Source organism: Tachyglossus aculeatus, chromosome 4 (assembly GCF_015852505.1).
Source record: "Tachyglossus aculeatus isolate mTacAcu1 chromosome 4, mTacAcu1.pri, whole genome shotgun sequence".
NCBI classification, from domain to species: domain Eukaryota; kingdom Metazoa; phylum Chordata; class Mammalia; order Monotremata; family Tachyglossidae; genus Tachyglossus; species Tachyglossus aculeatus.
Window position 1 is genome coordinate 60,928,331 of NC_052069.1, and position 21,567 is coordinate 60,949,897.

At 41.5% G+C, this 21,567-nt stretch overlaps 1 protein-coding gene and 1 non-coding gene across 5 annotated transcripts in view; one reads left to right on the forward strand and one right to left on the reverse strand.

Annotated features, from left to right (window-relative positions):
• VAV3 (vav guanine nucleotide exchange factor 3) overlaps positions 1 to 21,567 on the reverse strand; it is a 360,450-nt gene that overhangs the window by 59,677 nt on the left and 279,206 nt on the right. For all 4 annotated transcript variants that reach the window (XM_038744664.1, XM_038744665.1, XM_038744663.1 and 1 more), the window contains exon 20: positions 78 to 208. In XM_038744664.1, coding sequence (XP_038600592.1) covers positions 78 to 208 — 131 coding nt within the window. The remainder of the gene's footprint in view (positions 1 to 77; positions 209 to 21,567) is intronic.
• On the forward strand, positions 6,632 to 6,769 carry LOC119928090. Its single transcript, XR_005451046.1, has one exon. It is a non-coding gene; the product is annotated as a small nucleolar RNA SNORA7 (small nucleolar RNA).

The following is a 21,567-nucleotide window of genomic DNA, read 5'->3' on the forward strand; positions in this document are numbered from 1 at the left end:
ACACATAGTAAATGCATTAACAAATACCATAAAAAAAAAAAAAGGTACCACTAAGGGTCCACTCGTTAAGACAGTACCTGCCAAAATAAGCTGTGTGCATCTCCTTGCAGAAGCTCCACGGTATCCCCTGGCTGGACCTGTAGCGGAGGCCCGTCTGTGGGCTGCGGGTTTCCATTGTAGGTCCTGATGACTTGCATCTTCGGTAATCCTACAAAGAAGCAACACAAGCTTTCTGTCAGGAAAATCACGGTGGGGGTGAGCTCCCAATATTCCTGCCGAAGAGACCGCAAGTCTGAACTGTAGACTCTTCCTCCCTTCAAGGCCCTGCTGAGAGCTCACCTCCTCCAGGAGGCCTTCCCAGACTGAGCCCCTTCTTTCCTCTCCCCCTCGTCCCCCTCTCCACCCCCCCGTCTTACCTCCTTCCCTTCCCCACAGCACCTGTATATATGTATATATGGTTGTACATATTTATTACTCTATTTATTTATTTATTTATTTATTTTACTTGTACATTTCTATCCTACTTATTTTATTTTGTTGGTATGTTTGGTTCTGTTCTCTGTCTCCCCCTTTTAGACTGTGAGCCCACTGTTGGGTAGGGACTGTCTCTATGTGATGCCAATTTGTACTTCCCAAGCGCTTAGTACAGTGCTCTGCACATAGTAAGCGCTCAATAAATACGATTGATTGATTGATTGATTGATAGAAACATCTTTTTTTATGGTATTTGTTAAGCGCTTCCTATGTGCCAGGCACTATTTCTAAGAGCTCAGGTGGATTCAAGCAAATCAGATCGGACACAATCCCTGTCACATAGTAAAAGCTTAACAAATACCACTGGTTGATTGAAATTAAGTTTGAGGTGCCAGTAGGCTATCCAAGTAGCAATGTCCTGAAGGCAGGAGGAGGTATGTGCGAGACTGAAGAAATGGAGAAAAATCAGGGTTGGAAATATAGATTTGGGAATGATCTGCAAGGAAATGGTAGTTGAAACCATGGTAGCAACTGAGTTCTCCAAGGGAGTGGGTGTAGAAGGGACCCCAGAACTGAGCCTTGAGGGACTCCCAGAGTTAGGGGGTAGGAGTTAGAGGAGGAGCCAGAGAAGGAGTCTGAGAATGAGCAGCCAGAGGGATAGGTGGAGAACCAGGAGAGGAAAATGTCAGTGAAGTAAAGTTTAGGTAATGCATCCAGGAGAAAGGGGTGGTCCTCAGTGTCAAAAGCAGCTGAGGCTCACTTTCTTCTAGATGTGGATCACACTGTCCCCTTGTGAGGCCCATACCTTAGTTATCTTTGGAATTTGAGCACACTTAGTACACTGCTCTGCACACAGTACGTGCTCAATAAATATGATTGATTAAATAATGAATGGTGTGTTGTAACCCAAAAGATGTTCACTCCGGGGGAACGTTTCAAGTTTGAAGCAGTCTCGATCAAGGAAACACATCCAAGCCACGAGATTAACTTTCACCCACTCTCGGAGTGTAATACTGTAAAAAAAGATTTTATTTTTCTCAAAATTATCAGTGATTGATCATGAATTAAGGTGCTTGGACAACATTTCATTTTTGAAAGTAGCAGCGGCAGTAGCTCAGGGGTCTTGGGTACTAGCTGAGGCTGTGGCAGGGTATATTCGAGAAGCAGCATGGCTCAGTGGAAAGAGCACGGGCTTTGGAGTCAGTGGTTATGGGTTCAAATCCCGGCTCCGCCAATTTTCTGCTCTGTGACTTTGGGCAAGTCACTTAACTTCTCTGTGCCTCAGTTACCTCATCTGTAAAATGGGGATTGACTGTGAGCCCCCCGTGGGACAATTTGATTACCTTGTATCTACCCCAGCGCTTAGAACAGTGCTTTGCACATAGTAAGTGCTTAATAAATGCTATTATTATTATTATTATTATTATTATATTCTATGTTTGTCTCATGTTAGAATGAAAGCTTCTTCAGGGAGCATGACACTTCATTCTTCTGTACTTCTTAAGCAACTACTACAATGCACCACACCCAGCGGGCATTCCTCCAGCTCCTCAATCAATCAATCAATCATATTTACTGAGCGCTCACTGTGTGCAGAGCACTGTATTACGTGCTTGGGAGAGTACAATATAACAGAGTTGGTAGACATGTTCTCTGCCCACAAGGAGTTTACAGTCTAGAGGGGGAGACAGACATTAAAATATGATCTAAGTATGCTCTTCTATAACCTAAACTGAGGTCTTTTAATTACAGAAAAAACTATTGTGTGTACTACACATGCACACTCCACCTACAGATAAGTGCTTAATATGTTGCTCTGCAGATATGGCATGGGCCCTGGTGTCAGAAGGACTGGTTCTAATCTCAGCTCAGCCATGTGCCTGCTGTTTGACCTTGGGCAAATCACTTAATTTCTTTGTGCCCCAGTTACTGCATCTGTAAAATGAGGATTATTCCTGTGAACCCCATGAGCAACATGAATTGTGTCCAACCTAATTATCTTGAATCTACCCCAGTGTTTAGTACAGTGCCTGGCACACAATAAGCACTTAACAAATACCATAAAAAAGCACTCAATAAATACCACTGATGACGATGACATTTATAGCACATTTGGGAGCCTAAAATCATTGTTGATAACAAATGCTCTAGCCTCTTCATTTTCTTGCACTACTAGTTGATCACAATGACATTTTCAACAAGATGAAAAAGTTATATAATTCCAGTAGTAATAATTATGGTACCTGCTAAGTGCTTACTATGTAGCAAGCACGGGTATAACAACTGGGATAAATATAAGGTTATCATGTTGGACACTGTACCTGACCCACATGGGGATCACGAGGGAATATGATTTAATCCCCATTTAACACATGAGGAAACTGAGGCACTGAGCAGTTAAGTAACTTTCCTAAGTTCACCCAGCTTACAAGTGGCAGAGCCAGAATTATAACGCAAGTACTCTGACTCCACCTGGGCTCTTTCCATTAGGCCATGCTGCTTATAAGAAATAAAGAAAATATGTGGAGCGTGGGTAGCAAAGAAAGCACTATTGCAGCTAAGTAGAATGCTACACAGAACATGTAAATACATCATGGTCACCTTTCCGGAACAATCAAGAGTATGAAAGAAGATGACAAAGTTTTGACAGCAACATCATTTCTATTGCATGTAAATAAGTAAAACAAGAGAAAGGATAACTACAGAACAGAACTTCTGTTTGTAACCTTTACTTAGAGTCAGTTGGTGACAACACAAAAATGTTTCAGGTTGCTCCCTGGTTTCAATAAATCTACCGCAAAATGTCTGGAAACTTTGACTGACATTCCTCGATTTTAAGACTTTTTTTTACCTAAGTGAAGCTGGATTTATAACAGAATTGTAGAATCAAGCAATCAATGGCATTTATTAGGTGCACATTGATTAACGTGATCTCCCAAAAAAGAACTATGGATGACTGAATCTTTATTATCTTGCCTCTGTTGGACTGTGAAATCATGAATTTGGGATATTTGATTAAGTCACTAATGTATGGGCAGCAAACACAAATAGTCCAATAAACACAGACTGAGAGTGAAATCTGAAGCTTGAAACCTCTAGGATCTCAATTCTATGAGGGCTGATATTGGAATTTAAAATGATTAGAGCTGACGGTGAGTACTAAAAACCACTGGAGATGGAATTTGCTTATATCCTCAAACTATTTTGGGGCACTGTGTAGTAATAGCATAGTGCAGATACCAAACGCTGCCCATACACAATCAAGATTCTGGGACTATTCATGCAGAGGATGTGATGGAGTCGGTCTCAATTGGAATAATACCAGAGTCATTGCATGGACCAACAATGCTGGCTTTCATTCTTGGGTATTAAGCATGAGGCTGGGAGCTAGAAGAATCAAGGGATGCTGAAGATAAGGGCTTTGCTGCTCAAAAAATGCACTTTGTGCTTGGCTTCCATGATAGATGGTGCTCACTGACTGATATGTATAGACACACACGCACACACATACTTAGTAAAAGTTTGTTGGGCAGTATACTTGAGGAATTGGAGGTGGCTGTTATTCAAATGTGTGGACTATCTATGAGTGAAGGCTCAGCATCAGGTTGTGCATTATTATCTGTGGATTCCAGTAAAATCTCTCTTAGAGCCCAAGAGAGTCTGGAGTCTGGGGTTGTGGGGGGAAAGGAGAAGAGAAGGGCCTGTTGATTAACCATAGTCCCAAAGATATTCAATAATGCTTCTAATCCATTTTTGTTTCTTTGTTTGTTTTTTTATGGTATTCGTTAATACTGTTCTAACACTATTAACACTGTTTCAAGTGCTGCGGTAGACACAAGTTAATCAGACTGGAGTCCCTCTCCCACGTGGGGCTCACAGTCAACTAGGAGGGAGAACAGGTATTGAATCCCCATTTTGCAGTTGAGGAAACTGAAGCACAGAGAATTTATGTGACTTGCCCAAGGTCACACAGCAGGGAAGTGGCAGAGCGGGGTTTAGCACTTAAGTCCTCTGGCTGCCAAGCCCATGCCTTATCCACTAAGCCACAAGTTGAAAGTGTTTCCTGATGGATCAGCACTACATTTTGTCAGCTTTAGAGCAGTAGAAATGAGAGGTGGGAAACCAGAGAGAGACTAGCTGACAGAAACTCAGCTCTAACTTTCTTATTTAATACTATTGGTCATAAACTCTCTAGGAAAAAACAGATACTAATTATCATAAACTATCACTTAGATGGCTTAGGTTTTCTGATTTCTTACAATATCAAAAAGATGTTCATAATGAATACAATAATAGTGTGCTCTTTCAGAGACAATAAGCAATTTTCCCTAATGCCATCCTAATGTGCATCAAAACAGAATAGACAGTCTCCTTCTTCCAGAAAGGTATCCTGAAAAACAACAGAAATATAGATTTAATAATGATGGTATTAAGTGCTTACCATGTGTCAAGCATGTTCTAAGAGCTGGGATAGATACAAGGTAAGCAGGTTGTCCCACGTGGGGCTCACAGTCTTAATGCCCATTTTACAGATGAGGTCATTGAGGCACAGAGAAGTTAAGTGACTTGCCCAAAGTCACACAGCTGAAAAGGGGTGGAGCTGGGATTAGAACCCACGACCTCTGACTCCCAAGCCTGTGCTCTTTCCACTAAGCCACTATGCTTCTCCATAGATTTGGGTAAAGAACAAATTTTAGAAATAAAATATTAAGATGGATAATTGCGCTTCTTGCTCATCTATTTTATGATTTGCCTACCTTGCCATTTCTACTTTATCAGTGCAGTGGAGGGTGGAAGGGGACAGTTTAAATTTTGAGAATTACTGGATCTGTCATTCTATAAATGTAAATATGATAACTTTGCACTCAAATCTTTCATGAAGTACTCTTTCTGAAATACTGTCCTTCCTTTCAGTCTTACATCACTTGCATTATTTCTTACTCAAGATTTCCTTTCCTTTTTATAAGGACCAGATAGTAGGTCTTCCATAGATATTGTAAACTACTTGCCCCCTCTATTGCCTTGAGTCTTTCTACCTTACACTGCTGCTTTTCCACTACAACCCAGCTTACACACTTCACTCCTCTAATGCCAACCTACTCACTGTATCTCAATCTCGTCTATCTCTCTGCCAACCTGTCACCCACATCCTACCTCTGGCCTGGAATGCCCTCCCTGTTCATATCCGACGGACAATCACTCTCCCCAACTTCAAAGGCTTATTGAAGGAACATTTCCTCCATGAGGCCTTCCCTGAGTAAGCCCTCCTTTCCTCTTCTCCCACTCTCTTCTGCCCTTACCCTTGGATTTGCACTTTTATTCACCCCTCCCTCAGCCCCATAGCAGTTATGTATGTATACATAATTTATTTATTTAAATTAATGCCTGTCTCCTCCTCTAGACTGTAAGCTCACTGTGGGCAGGGAATGTGTCTGCCTATTCTGTTACAGTGTATTCTTCCAAACACTTAGTACAGTGCACTGCCTACAGTAAGCACTAAATAAACTGATATACTTGAGGACAGGAATAAGGCATACTAACTCTGCTGTACTCTCCTAAGCACTTAGTACAAGGCTCTACCCACAGTCAGTACTCAGAAATACTATTTATGGATTTAGAACATATATGGTATGGGATAAACTAAGAAATAACTGTTTTATTATCTTGTCTGTTCCCCTCTAACCTTTCTTGTTTTTGTAGTCCCATTGGTTGGGGCCTTGTCTGAATTACTACCCTGTATTTTTCCTTAGCATTTAATATAGTGGTTGACAACTAAGAAGCATGTAAAAGATGTCTCAAATAAAGACTAACTTTGAAATTGAATTGCGAGGGTTCATAACTGAAGATGTTGCACTCTGAGATGGGGATTGGGAAAAGGAGAAGAAACAGGAAAGGAACACTGTCCAAAAATTAATGGGATTAAGATTTCAGAAGCTATCTTTTCCCCTGTGTGTCTTGCCCCCATTCAACAATAATAATAAAAATAATATCTTGACTGAATATTATCATCATCAATGAGAAGCCTAGTAGAAAGATAATGGGCTAAGAGTCAGAGGACCTGGGTTCTAGTCCTGCTCTGCCATATATCTGCTGGGTGACCTTGGGCAAGTTACTTAATATCTCTGTGACTCAGTTTTCTCATCTGTAAAATGGAGATCCCCTCTTAGGGTCACACCTGAAGAGTTTCCAGTACTCTACCAGTCTCGACTACAGGAGGGAGAGTCAATCAGAGGCCTGTCCATACCATTCCTAGCTTGGGCAGTGGCTAGTGATTGGAAGGCAATCTGCTACAAGTCAAAACTCCCCTGTGCTGGGCAGTAGCGGCATGGGAGAGAGTCGAGGGTGGAGACTCAGGTTGACTGCATGGAAGAAGGAAATGGTAACCCACTTCCATATTTTTACCAAGAAAACTCTGTGGATGCACTACCAGAACAATTGCAGATGGAGGTGGGGCTTTCTGGGAAAAATGTGTCTATGGTGTTGCTATGGGTCAGACGACTGAACGGCATAAGACAAAAAAGTGGGGATAAACGATTGTTCTTTCTCCCCCTTAGGCTGTGATCTCCATATAGGATAGGAACTGTGTCCAACCTATCTTATATCTACCCTAGTACTTAAAGTATCACAATCATTATTATTAGGTGCAGAGCACTGTGCTAAGGATTTGGGACTAAGCAGAAGAAGACATGTTCTCTGCCTCTGAAGAGCTTACGATCCAAGCAAAACCTCCTCATATCAATTATCTCATTGTATCTCACAACATGATGAGGTTGACACTGGCAGGGATTATTGTTACCATTTAACAGATGAAGAAACTGAGGCCTGGAATTATGAAGTGACATGCCCAAAGTCACACGGCAAGTCAATGGCAAAGCAAGGATTAGAACCCAGGCCTCCAAATGCCAAGGCCTGTGCTCTTTCAGATGACTACACTGCTTCCCATAACATCATGATTCCAGATTTAAGAGCAAGTTCTCATGGAATTGCTATTCAATATTACATGAATTTAAAAGGAGGAAAACGGAGAGATATCATTACTTTACTATTCTTTTAAGAAAAAAATGATTCTAAAGTCTCTGAGGCCAACAATTTTTACTCAGATAACTTAACATAATTGGACCACATTGTACACTACCAAAAAAGTCCCTTTTCTTCTGGACTAAAGATGGGGAGAAACAGTGAAAAAGAAATTCTTATGTTCTACTTTGCCAGTAATTCTGATTTGGCAATAGATACCTTGGAAGAACGTATCTCCAGCTAACACTATGAAGTGACATACACATGCTTTATTATTCAATTATGATAGAATCATGGGGATGCTTTGGAACAACAAATAAAGAGTGTAATAAAATCACCACATGTGGTTTTGTCAAACCACCAAGCACTAGGGCTTTCAATTCCTTTAATCAAACAAATTTCATTCCCCATGAGATCACTCCATTTTGAAAGTCCCGTCCAAACTGCCTTCTCTCTCTGGCAAAGCTGTGAAATTCCTTGGAACTCTATTTCAAAATTGCCCTGGCAAGAAGATAGCTATTCCCAGGAAGAAAGACACATTCTCTAATTAGAATTCCAATAAAATGGATTATAAGCAGGACTGTGGCCCTCTCACTGAACTTCAGCGACTGGGAAAATGAAACTGTTTGGCATCCTAAAGGATAACTAAACTTTATGTTTAGCTAACACCTAGACGTTTTGTCTATATGGTTAAATGGCAGATAAATGGTATGGCTATAATCCCAGAATGGCTACAGACATCCCATTTCTGTGATGCTAAATACATAGACCTCTCAACCTCTGGTCTCTCCCCACATCAGTCCATACTTGACTCTGTGGCCTGGATTATCTTTCTACAGAAATGTTCTGGGCATGTCACCCCCTCCTAAAAATCCTCCAGTGGTTGCCTATCAACTGCCATATAAAACAAAAACTCCATACATTGGTTTCAAAACTCTCCATCACCTTGCCCCTTCTTACCTCACCTCCCTTCTCTCCTTTTACATCCCAGCCCACACACTCTGCTCCTCTGCTGCTAACCTCACTGTGCCTCGTTCTCGCCTGTCCCACCATCGACCCCTAGCCCTTGTCCTATCTCTGGCCTGGAATGCCCTCACTCCTCAAATCCACCAAACAATCACACTGTATGCAAGGAAACTGTACTAAGTGCTTGGGAAAGTACAATAGAGTATGTAGGCATGATCCCTGCAAACAGGAAGCTTACAGTCTAGGTGTTTTGGGGTCTTATTTATTTTTTTAAAGCACTTACTATGTCCCAGACACCATACTGAATGCTGGGGTAAATACAAGATAATTGAATCGGACACAGTCCCTTTCCCGGGGCTCAAAGTCTTAATCCCCACTTTACAGATAAGGAAAGTAAGGAACAGAGAATTTAAGTGATTTGCCAAAGGTCACACACTAGAAGAAGTGGCAGGGCCATGATTAGAACTCAGGTCCTCTGACTCCCCATGCTCTTTCTACTAAGCCTTGCTGCTTCTCCTAGGTATTTCATGTCATCCAATGTAAGCTCATCATGTCTTTCTTATGCTTCCAATGCTGTCTTATTTTCTTGTGGGCCATCAGAGTCACACCTAAGAAATACAACTCAAGTCATGGTACATTAAAGTAAAAGTGGAGGTACAAATTATCGCTTGCAGCCAGTATGCAGCAGCCTGAGTACTTTAACGACTACTGCCTGACATTTGAAAATCCACCTGCCACTGTTATACATCAATCTTAATTATTAACTTTTTCAAGTCTCATTAGCACACACTTCAATATGATGAAGAAATGGTACAGAAACCCCAAATAGTTCAGAGATCTTGTCGCCAATCCAATTTTCTTTGCCTGTAAGACAAAGGGCTAAACCGCCTAGTGATCTGGACCTTGTCTTATACAGAACAATGTAATTTTGAACTACCATTTATCTGAAGAACTAAAAAATTCTGCTCAAAAATGATGCCCCAGAACATTAAAGATACAAAGGCACAGAATGTTAAGAAAGATCAGAAATAAAATGCTAATTCCAAGGAGAACAGAGCTATAAAGCACAACTTAGCAGGGGCAGAAATGGGGTCAAGCTTTGCTTGACCTTATTTCCTTGGCCTTATTGTAAGATACAAGCTTTGTTATAGCCTCCATTGAATGTAAAGCAGGAAAATAATACTTGATAGCACTTCACAGTTTGACTTCTAAAATCAATTCTAAATTCAAGATCTCGCTACATTAGAAATGATGGGAAGTTAAAAGTCTGCAGAGAGCAAAGGATGTATAAGGACTATTTTTGCCTGCACCAAAGCTAACTTCTGCCCTCTCGATAACCCATAATGCACCAAATATATTCACATCTCTAAATTCAGGCTTCAGGCACAAAGTATTTTTTGATACACAATACTGGAACAAAAGCTGAGGGAATGAGGTACAGGTAAAATTTATGGATGTATTCTGCTTGCTATAAAGATTTCCAGGCAGAAGAATATTTTAAAAGACATAGAATTTTCAGATTTCAAAGATTTTCCCTCCCTGGCTACTTCGAGTAGCAGTGTGAGTTATAAAATTGGAGAATAGAAAAGATAGCTATGCAGAGGGACTTCATCTTTCTTGACATTTCGTCCTGACATTTGCCCCTAGCAGATATCTTAAAGCTACTACCTAATTTCACATGCTATGTGTATAGTCCATTGCAGCAGGAAATTTCTCCTGGGGTCACCTGACCTTCCATCCACTGGTCTTGAGTAGATTGTGAACCCCAAAACAGCCAACACATTGGCCATATCTCACATCCCTTTGACTCAAATATCGTCCAAGGCTCCCTGCCGTCTTGATAAAAGTACAGTTCCTATTTACTTGAAAATTCAGATCTAGGTTAGGTGTGTAGTAGCTTAATTGCTGGAAAATAGAGGCATTCTCTTTCATTTTTAAGGTTCCTACTTTTTTGCTGAGGTGAACCAATAATCAACTTTGGCCACATCATGGGAATAGTTCTTGTCTCAATGCCATTGTTGTTGTGGTCACTGCGATACCAGAATGCTAAATGTTGCTTAGGCAATACATAAGTTCTTCAATAAAGTAAATAAAATCCTAAGGTAAAGATGGACTCACTTCCACAAGCGCAACTGAAGAACAGGGAGGGTGCTACTCTAGCACAGCCAAAAAGGGAATCTTGAAATGGTGGAAAAAGCTTCAGTGTGTGAGCCCATTGTTGGGTAGGGATTGTCTCTATCTGTTGCCAAATTGTATTTCATTCAATTGTATTTACTGAGTGCTTACTGTACGCAAAGCACTGTACTAAGCGCTTGGGAAGTACAAGTTGGCAACATATAGAGATGGTCCCTACCCAACAGTGGGTTTAAAGTCTAGAAGGGGGAGACAGACAACAAAACAAAACGTATTAACAAAATAAAATAAACAGAATAAATATGTACAAATAAAATAGAGTAATAAATACGTACAAACATATATACATCTATACATATATACAGGTGCTGTGAGGAGGGGAAGGAGGTAAGGTGGGGGGGATGGGGAGGGGGAGGAGGGGGAGAGGAAAGAAGGGGCTGAGTGTGGGAAGGCCTCCTGGAGGAGGTGAGCTCTCAGCAGGGCCTTGAAGGGAGGAAGAGAGCTAGCTTGGCGGATGGGCGGAGGGAGGGCATTCCAGGCCAGGGGGATGATGTGGGCTGGGGGTCGACGGTGGGACAGGCAAGAACGAGGCACGGTGAGGAGATTAGCGGCAGAGGAGCAGAGGGTGTGGGCTGGGCTGTAGAAGGAGAGAAGGGAGGTGAGGTAGGAGGGGGCGAAGTGATGGACAGCCTTGAAGCCAAGGGTGAGGAGTTTTTGCCTGATGCGTAGGTTGATGCACTTAGTACAGTGCTCTGCACACAGTAAGTGCTCAATAAATATGATTGAATGTATAAATGAATGAATGAGAGCAATAACTGTGGTATTCATTAAATGATTGCTATGTGCCAATGATTTCCTTAACATACTTTTGCTCACTGGGATGAAAGAATAGTTTATTTTCCAGGGGCCGTCAATCCAGTAGTCATTGACGTTATCCTCACTTTTTTTAAGCCCTAGATGAATGGTAAAATTTCACATCTAGTAGTACACTAGCCAGGTGGGAATGGATTGCTTAGATACAGGCACAGGCTCTCTCTCCAAAAAATGGAACATCGAAAAAATGCTACGGGATTTCAAGGATGCCATCACAATCACCAGCGTGGCCTAGTGGAAAGAGCACAAGATTGGGAGTCAGGAGATCTTATTTATAGACATGGTGCTCTGCCTTTTACCTGCTGTGTGATTTTGAGCAAATCGCTTAATATCTCTGGTCCTCAATTTCTTCATCAGCAAAACGGGCATAAAATAAATGGTGAACCCTGTGTGGAACAGGGACTGTGTCCATTCTCATAACTTTGTATTTCCTCCAGGTGAGTGTGTGACAAATGCCATAGTTATTATTAAAATGGTTAATATTCCGAAAGAGGAGAGAGCTGACTACCAAAGTGATCATGATAACACTGCTCTCCATCGCTGACAAGGTCTGAAATAAAGTTTCCCTGACTTGGCAACTAATGGTAATTATTAACTATGTATCCCCAGCGGCTTAGTCAGGGAAGCCTCCTAAAGGAGATGTGATTTGGGGAGGGTTTTGAGGGTGGGGAAGAGTGGCAGACTGTCAGATATAAAGGGAAAAGGAGATCCAGGCTAGAAGGAGGACATGGGCAAGGGGTCAGTGGCAGGAAAGATGAGATAGACAAACAGAGAGTAGGTTGGCATTAGAGGAGTGAAGCATATAAGCTGCAATAGTTGTAATAAGAGGTCAGCAAGGTAAGGTAGGAGGGAGAAAGCTGATTATGCCTTCAAGTTGATGGGAAGAAGTTTTTGTTTGATGCAGAGGTGGATGAACAACCATTGGAGGTTTTTGAGGAGTGGGGAGGTATGTGCTGATTGGTTTATCAGAAAAAATGATTCAAGCAACTGAGTGAAGCACGTGGACTGGAGAGCAGAGAGACAGGAGGCAGGGAGGTCAGAGAGAAGGCTGATGCAATAATCCAGGTGGGACAGGATAAGTGCTTCTATCAGTATGCAGCAGGAGAGGATAGGGTGGATTCTAGAGTTATTGTAAAAAGAGAACAGCCATGATTTCATGACAGATTAAATATGCATCTTAAATGAGAGGTCAGTTGAGGATAATGCCAAGGTTATGGGCTCATGAGACAGGGAGGATGCTGATGCTGCCTACCATGATAAGAAAGTCAAGAAAAGGACAGAGTTTGGATGGGAAGATGAAGGGCTCTGTTTTGGACACACTAAATTTGATGTATTGGCAGGACATTCAAGTAGATATGCCCTGAAGGCAGGAGGAAATGTGAGACCGCAAAGAAGAAGAAGGTCAGGGCTGGAGATGTAGATTTGCCAATCATCTACCTAGAGATGGTAGTTGAAGCCCTAGGAACAAATGAGTTCTCCAAAGGAGTGGGTGTAGATGGAAAAGAGAAAGAAAGCCAGAACCGAGTCCTTATTGTTCTACTGTACTTTACCAAGTGCTTCGTACAATACTCTGCACACAATAAGCTCTTAATATGATTGAATTAATGAATGAATGGACTGTGAGCCCTATATGGGTCAGGGGCTCTGTCCAACCTGATTACCTTGTCCCCACCCCAGTGCTTAGAACAGTGCTTGACACAAAGTCAGTGCTTAACTTAACAAGTATAATAATAATTGGAATGGCAGGTTTTCTCAAAACACCAGAAAGTAGTAAAATGAAGTGACCTACCTTACTTAGAAGCCTAATAAAATATGGCCCAGGTGGTAGATTCAGTTTTCAAAACGATTTTGACACCTGTCTACATGTTTTGTTGTCTGTCTCCCCCTTCTAGACTGTGAGCCCGTTGTTGGGTAGGAACCGTCTCTATATGTTGCCGACTTGTACTTCCCAAGCGCTTAGTACAGTGCTCTGCACACAGTAAGCGCTCAATAAATATGACTGAATGAAAGAATGAATGAAAATGCCAACATAGCATAATAGGAGAGTCAAGAATAGTTTAGTGAGGTTAAACTTTTGATGAAAAATTTAGAGGGCAATACACAAAGTTCCTGTAGTAGCAGTCATTGTAATTTAAGTGCTTCACAAACAGTTGGTTATATAATGTGTAACTGTTACGCATTCTAAGTGACTACATCGACATTAATGAAGTTTTTGATACTTTAGTAATGATAATAATAATAATGATGGCATTAGTTAAATGCTTACCATGTGCCAAGCACTGTTCTAAGCGCTGGAATAGATACAAGCTAAGCATGTTGTCCCATGTGGGGTTCACAGTCTTAGTCCCCATTTTACAGATGAGGTAACTGAGGCACAGAGAAGTTAAGTGACTTGCCCAAAGTCACACACCTGATAAGCGTGGAGCCAGAATTAGAATCCACGGCCTCTGGCTCCCAAGCCTGTGCTCTTTTCACTAAGCCACACATTTTATAAATAGCTAGACACCAACGAACTTCAATGTTAATCATTGCAAAATGAATTATAAAAGTCTCTTTAAAGACATATTCAGTTTCACACTTCCAGACGTCTAGATTTTTTATGAGGTTTTGTGATTATCAGCACAAAGAAAAACTTGATGGAAACTGAGCAGCAATCCAAATACAATGATTATAATCTCCATAACCAGCAGGCAGGTTAAAGAATAATCCAGAAAGTTAGTAAGTAACAAAATACAATTATACGCTTCAACAGTAACTAGGTTTCTTCCTGTGAAAATAAAAAACATGCATTGTATCAGCTACAATAGTTTAAAAAAAAATCTACAGGCCATAATCATTTTCACCAACCTTAACCTTTCTACCAGCCTCACCCACAGTCATTAATGGTCCTCCCTCCTCCTGCTTCCATATCTCTAAATTATCAGATGCCTTAAATCTAAATTATCAGGAATTTAGATGCCTTAAATCAAACACACCCTGAGAACCTCAGAACATGGAACTCAAGGAAAACTGTAACAAAAGGATGAGAAGCAAAGAGGTGGTCATCTTTTTTTTCCTTACCAAAGGCTAATCTATGTAGATATATATGACTGGCATACCCAGGGTTATAGCCACCCCACAACACCTACAACCTGAATAGTTTGATACCTCACCTCAGGTAATGCTACATCTGCTCTGAGATTAAACAATCAACTATATATATATATCTGTATATATGTATATATGTTTGTACATATTTATTTATTTATTTATTTGTTTTACTTGTACATATCTATTCTATTTATTTTATTTTGCTAGTATGTTTGGTTTTGTGCTCTGTCTCCCCCTTTTAGACTGTGAACCCACTATAGGGTAGGGACTGTCTCTATATGTTGCCAACTTGTACTTCCCAAGCGCTTAGTACAGTGCTCTGCACACAGTAAGCGCTCAATAAATATGATTGATGATGAACTATGAATGGACTTGGATGAATTCTGCTAACACTTTGGTTCAGATTTTCAAGGCATTGAAGCGAGCCCTGGACAGATAACTAAGTAAGCTATTACACTGAGGAGAAAATCTATTTCAAAAGTGGATGATGCAGATGTTGAGGAGTTAACTGCACCTCATCACAGGTATCTTTCCCCAGTGAGGCCCTCAATCTTGAACTATCTAATGTATTATATTCCAAGATTCCAAAACAGATGAATAGAAAGTTACGGTTTTTCCACCAACTGCTAAAATATTGAAACTAAAAAGTCTTGAATAAATTTTCGAAATTTTCCCAATAAAAAAGATATTTTCCTATAAGGAAAATAAGGATAGAGAGTTGAAATTCAAAGTCAGCAGAGGCATTCATCAGGAATTTCCCTTTTACCAGATGCTTTAAGAACAAAAGAAGAAAAGCAACGTGGCCTAGTGGAAAGAGCATGGACCTGGAAATCGAAGGACCTGGGTTCAAATCCCAGATCCTTCATATATCTCTTGTAAGACCATGGACAATTCACTTAACTTCCCCATTACATACATATCTTTAAATTATATATTATAAATTACTTATTAATTCATATAGATGTCTATCTCCCTCTCTAGACTGTAAGCTTGTTATAGGCAGGGAACGTATCAGCTAATTCTGCTGTATTGTACTCTTCCAAGCACTCAGTACAGTGCTCTGAACATAGTAACCTCTCAAGAAATATGATAGATTGATTCCTTGTGCCTCAGTTTCTTCATCTGTAAAACTTGGGATTAAGACTGTGGGACCCATGTGGGACATGGACCGTGTCCAACCTGATTAGCTTATATCTACCCACCACTTGGTAGAGTGTGTGCCATATAGTAAGTGCTTAAACATCATTAAAAATGAAGATTACTTATTCCAATGACTTAGGACAAATTTTTCCCTAAAATTAAAAAATTACTACTATAGTCAGCTGAACAACTTACATACTTCTGTAGTTTCTTAAAGACAGAAAAATATTACATCTCCTCATATATTTGATATTGTGATCTTATGCTTTGAATTCATTTAATTAAAATTAAACAATAATTTAGTGGCATCTGTCATCATGTTTCAAAGAAGGTAAAGGTATTTCATATCATTCTTCCAGAACAGACAGATCCTAATTCATGAGGTGTAAGTCTAAGAGAAAACATAAAATGATTCATAATGCAACCATACTGTCAAGGAATATAATGCAGTTGTATTTGGGGTATGCCTGTATTGTTCATTAAACAGGTAAAATAAAAACATATAGCAACAAAAATAAGCCCCATATATTACTTGTATGTTTTAGTAGTCTCTCAGCCTCGACCCCTCACCTATGTCCTGCCTCTGACCTGGAACGCCCTCCCTCCTCAAATCCGACAATTAATCTCCCCTTCTTCAAGGCCTTGTTAAGGCACGTCTCCTCCAAGAAGTCTTCCCTAAGCCCCCACTTCCCTCTTCTCTCCTTACCTTCTGTATCACCCTGACTTGCTCCCTTTATTCTTCCCCCCTTCCAGCCCCTCAGCCCTTATGTATATATCTGTAATTTATTTATATTAATATCTGTCTCCCTGCCTCTAGACTATAAACTTGTTGTGGGCAGGGAATGTGTCTGTCTATTGTATTCTCCCAAGCACTTGGTATAATGCTCTGCACACAGAAAGTGCTCAATAAATACAATTGAATAAATGACTGAATAGTATTTGTTGGGCACTTGGTGAATAGAGAGAACTACATAAGTGCTTTTGAAAGTACTACGGTACATTTAGTAGAAAGAGTTCAGACCTGGGCATCAGAGTATCTGGGTTCTAATCCCAGCTCTGTCAATTGCCTACTGAGTAACCTTAGGCAAGTCACTAGCGCTTAGTACAGTGCTCTGCACACAGTAAGCGCTCAATAAATACGACTGAATGAATGAATCTCTCTCTCCTCTCTCACACGCCTCCTCTCTCACACTCCTCCCCTCTGTAAATCTATATTACTCCCCCACAGAGACCTCCGCTCTCTCAACCCCATCCATCTCTCTCAGCGCATCACACCCCACCTCGCCTCCCTATCCTCTCTACTCATTCTTGACGACCAGATTACTGCTCTCAACTCCACCCTCTCTACTCAATTCAATTCGCTCACTCCCCTTTCCCTTCGTCGCTCTCCCACCATTAACACCCAGCCTTGGATCACTGCCACTGTCTGCCTCCTTCGCTCTTATGCTTGAGCTACTGAACGCTGCTGGCGAAAGTCTAAACAACAAGCCAATGTTGTTCACTATAAATTTATACTTTCCTCCTTTAACTCTGTCCTCTTCTTTGCCAGGCAAAACTATTTTCTTCCCTTATTGACACCCATGCCCATCAGCCCCCATCAGCTGTTCCAAACATTTAACCCCCTCCTCAGGCCTGTTCCTCCCCCTCCTCCATCCCTCACCCCCAACGATCTGGCAACCTACTTCATTAGTAAAAGTAACACCATCCTTCATTCATTCATTCAATTGTATTTACTGAGTGCTTACTGTATGCAGAACATTGTACTAAGCGCTTGGGAAGTACAATTCAGCAATATATAGAGACGGTCCCTACCCAACAATGGGCATCAGGTCTGAGCTTCCCAAAGTTATCCCTCCCCCTTCTCCATCCCCCACCTCTCAACCCTCTCCGCTACTGTAATATCCTTCCCAGCAGTATCTTCAGATGAGATCTCCTCCCTCGTCTCAACTGCCACCCCATCCACCCATCCTTCGGACCCCATTCCCTCTCGTCTTATGAAAACTTTCACCCCTTCCTTCCTCCCTTCCCTCCTTAACTTCCATCTTCAACCTCTCACTCTCCACTGGTTCCTTACCCTCTGCCTTCAAACATGCCCACATTTCCTCCATCCTAAAAAAAACCCTCTCTTGATCCCACTGCCCCTTCTAGTTATTGCCCTATCTCCCTCCTACCCTTCCTTTCCAAACTCCTAGAATAAGCTGTCCACACATGCTGCCTTGAATTCCTCAATTCAAACTCTCTCCTAAACCCCCTCCAATCTGGCTTCTGTCCCCTACACTCCACCGAAACCGCCATCTCAAAGGCCACCAATGACCACCTTCTTACCAAATCCAATGGCTCCTACTCTATCCTAATAAATACGATTGAATGAATGACAATCTCTGTGCCTCAGTTTCTTCATCTGTACAAGGGAGATTAAATATCCACTCTGCCTCCTATTTAATAGTGTAAACCCAATGTGGAACAGGGTTAATGTCCAGTCTAATTAATTTGTACTGACCCCAGGGCTTAGAACAGTGTTTGACACATAGTAAGTGCTTAATGAATACCAAAATAATTATTTCTATTAGAAGACACATTCCCTGCTGATTAGGAACTTACACTCTAATGGTGTGGGGCAGCCTAAAGATATTTACAAGTAGGGCAATTAGAATACACAATGTTTTATGGTATTTGTTAAGTGCTTACTATATGCCAGGAAGTGTACTAAGCATGAAGTAGATACAAGCAAATCTGGTTGAACACAATTCATGTCCCAAATGGGGCTCAGTCTTAATCCTCATTTTACAGACGAAGTATCTGAGGAATGGAGAACTTAAGTGACTTGCCCAAGGTCACATAGCAGACATGTGGCAGAGCTGGGATTAGAACCCAGGTCCTTCTTACTCCCAGGCCTCTTGCTCTACCCACTAGGACACACAATCAAATATTACTGATTATACAAATACACAGCACTACTGAGAAAGGACACAGATAAGTGGACGCGGTTGATGGGTTGTATGACAAGGTATTGGGGAATTCACTGGGGAAGAACTCTATAGGATTTGAGAAAGGCTTTGAAATTGAGGTGGTCTGTTAGATTGTGGGGAGAGGAGTAGCTTGAGGAGGGAGAGTAGAGAGTGAGGTAGTTACAAGATTAGCTTGGGAGGCATGAAGACGGGACTGCAAAGTTAGTAGGGGAAAAGAACTAATATAGACTTGGGGAAGAGATAAGAAGTGAATTGTGCGAAGCTTTTGCTTGATGCACAGGGAAATGGTAATCTTATCTGGAAGAAAATAAACTTCAAAAGAGCAGTTTTACTTAGTGAATGGCCTCTTGGCAAACATTTTCAAAGTAGGTTACAGGCATTCTCACACTCCTGAGATTAACTAGTGGCAGGGCATTCAGAAATAACGGGCAGTATAGTGGTCAGACCTGCAGCCAAGGGAAAGGGGGTTGCTGCTGCAGAGGCTGAAGGTGCCACGGAAGACAGCATGGGCCATGTTCATCCAGGTGGGTGCCATGACTGCTTTACCATTACCTTTCACGTCATTTTTTTATGGGAACCCCACAACTCACACTTTGAAATGTTAAATCACATTTTGTTTTTTTCTGTGTTGGAGCAGGCTGCTTCTTGTTCTGCAAGCCTCCAGGAACAGTTAGTTCCCAAGCTCTACATGCTTATTTGACTTCTCTTCAACTCTTATGCAACAAGGGTGTGGGCAGCCATATGTTGGAGAAACAGTGCAGAGAAAAGCCAGTTTGCTGAAGGAGAAAGTGAGGGATTGATAAAGGGGGTCAAGCAGGGAGCAGGTTACTCAGAAAGAAAAGGCAGGTTAAGGCCAGGTGATGAATTTCCAAGCTCTCTCCACTTAGGCAACTACTTGCTGATTCCCTTCACTGAGGTTCCATCCATTTTTATATTCTCAATTGCTTTCTTCTTCCTCCCAGTATTGTGGGCTTGAAAAATTAATGAGCTTTGCTCCATCAATCAATCAATCAATCAATCATATTCATTGCACAATACTGTACTAAGCACTTGGGAGAGTACAATATTAACAGAATTGGTAGACATGTTCCCTGTTCGAAAGGTGCTTAGAGTCTTGATGATTGTCAACAGTTTTTCCTGATCCTTTATCTGTAATGTGGCTCAGTGGAAAGAGCCCGGGCTTGGGAGTCAGAGGTCATGGGTTCTAATCCCGGCTCTGCCACTTGTCAACTGTGTGACTTTGGGCAAGTCACTTCACTTCTCTGGGCCTCAGTTACCTCATCTGTAAAATGGGGGTTAAAACTGTGAGCCTCACATGGGACAACCTGATCACGTTGTACTCTCCCCAGTGCTTAGAACAGTGCTTTGCACTTAGTAGGCACTTAACAAATGCCATCATTATTCTAAATTAATTGCTAGAAGCCACCAGGAATGTAAGTCTTTCAGAAAGCAATTGCTCTGGACTCACTAACTCAGAACGGAAAACAGGGACAAAACAACTAGGTAACCCATGGCTACGTATCATGTCTATTGACAACCTTAGCGACTTTGTTCCAGTGAAGTGTGCTGGAATGACAGGCTGGTACCTACGCTGGATAGAACAGGCCAAACTGCATTTCTCTACATTCATTCATTCAATCATATTTGTTGAGCACTTGGTGTATGCAAAGCACTGTACTAAGCGCTTGGAAGAGAACAAGATAAAAATAAACAAACACATTCCCTGTCCACAATGAGCTTGCCAGAGTCTTCCAGCTGGGCTTTTTGAAGGTGGATTGTGAAAGAAGCTCACTAATTTATTCATTCAATCGTATTTATTGAGCACTTACTGTGTGCACAGCACTGTTTGTGCAGTGTAAGCCATGGCCCTGCAATGGTGAGAAGCAATATAACCTAATGGGTAGAGCATGGTCCTGGGAGTCAGAAGGACCTGTGTTCTACTCCTGGCTCCGCCACTTGTCGGCTTTGTGACCTGGGGCAAGTCACTTCACTTTTCTGGGCCTCAATTACCTCATCTGTAAAATGGGGATTAATTCTCTGAAACCCTTGTGGGATATGGACTGCATCCAACCTGATTAGTGTGTTTCTACCCCAACACTTGGTACAATGTGTGGCAAGTAGTAAGTGCTTAACATATGTCATTAAAAAAAAAGCAATTCTGACATACTGTTCCACTCTCAACAAAGGCAAAAATCCTGGGAAACCCAGATTCAAGGCTTCTGCCATATTCCCATTATTCATAGTATATTCCCCACCATAGCGTAAGTATCCTGACATCAAGGAATATGTCTTTTACTTCTATTCCACATTCCCAAGTGCTTAGTATGCTGCTTTGGTTCAGTACAGCCCTCAGAACAACACTGTGGGCCGATGAGAGCACCCAGTAGGCACATAACAGTGGAGTCTGAACATAGATGGTCCCCAGTAGGGTGTACTATACCCAGTATACAATCACTGAAGTATAGTGGAGTGAAACTCACTCCTACCCCCAATTTTCCCCATTCCCATTACTGTAGACACCACCACCAACCTTCCTATGTCACAAGCCCACATTCTTAGCATTATGGTTACAGGTTTAATTTATCTTTCTCATTCAACCTGCATATTCTGTTGGTGACAAACAGGTGCAGAAAAAGCAATCCCACACACCTGTGTCCACACAAAGATTTCCTGTTGCAGGCAGCTCCATTCCGGACAGCTTGGTTCTGTTTTCAGCTCTACCGCTTTATTTTTGAGGCTGCTTCCCTGTTCATCCATCATCACTATTATTACTTATTGTCTTTAACACTTTGTACAAAGCACCGGGGAAAAGCACAAGGATATTTCAAGCTCAGTCACTCAGGGGACTCAATCTATGGTGGGGGTGAAGCAAAGCCTGCATCAACTTGATCTGTTTGTTGCTCTT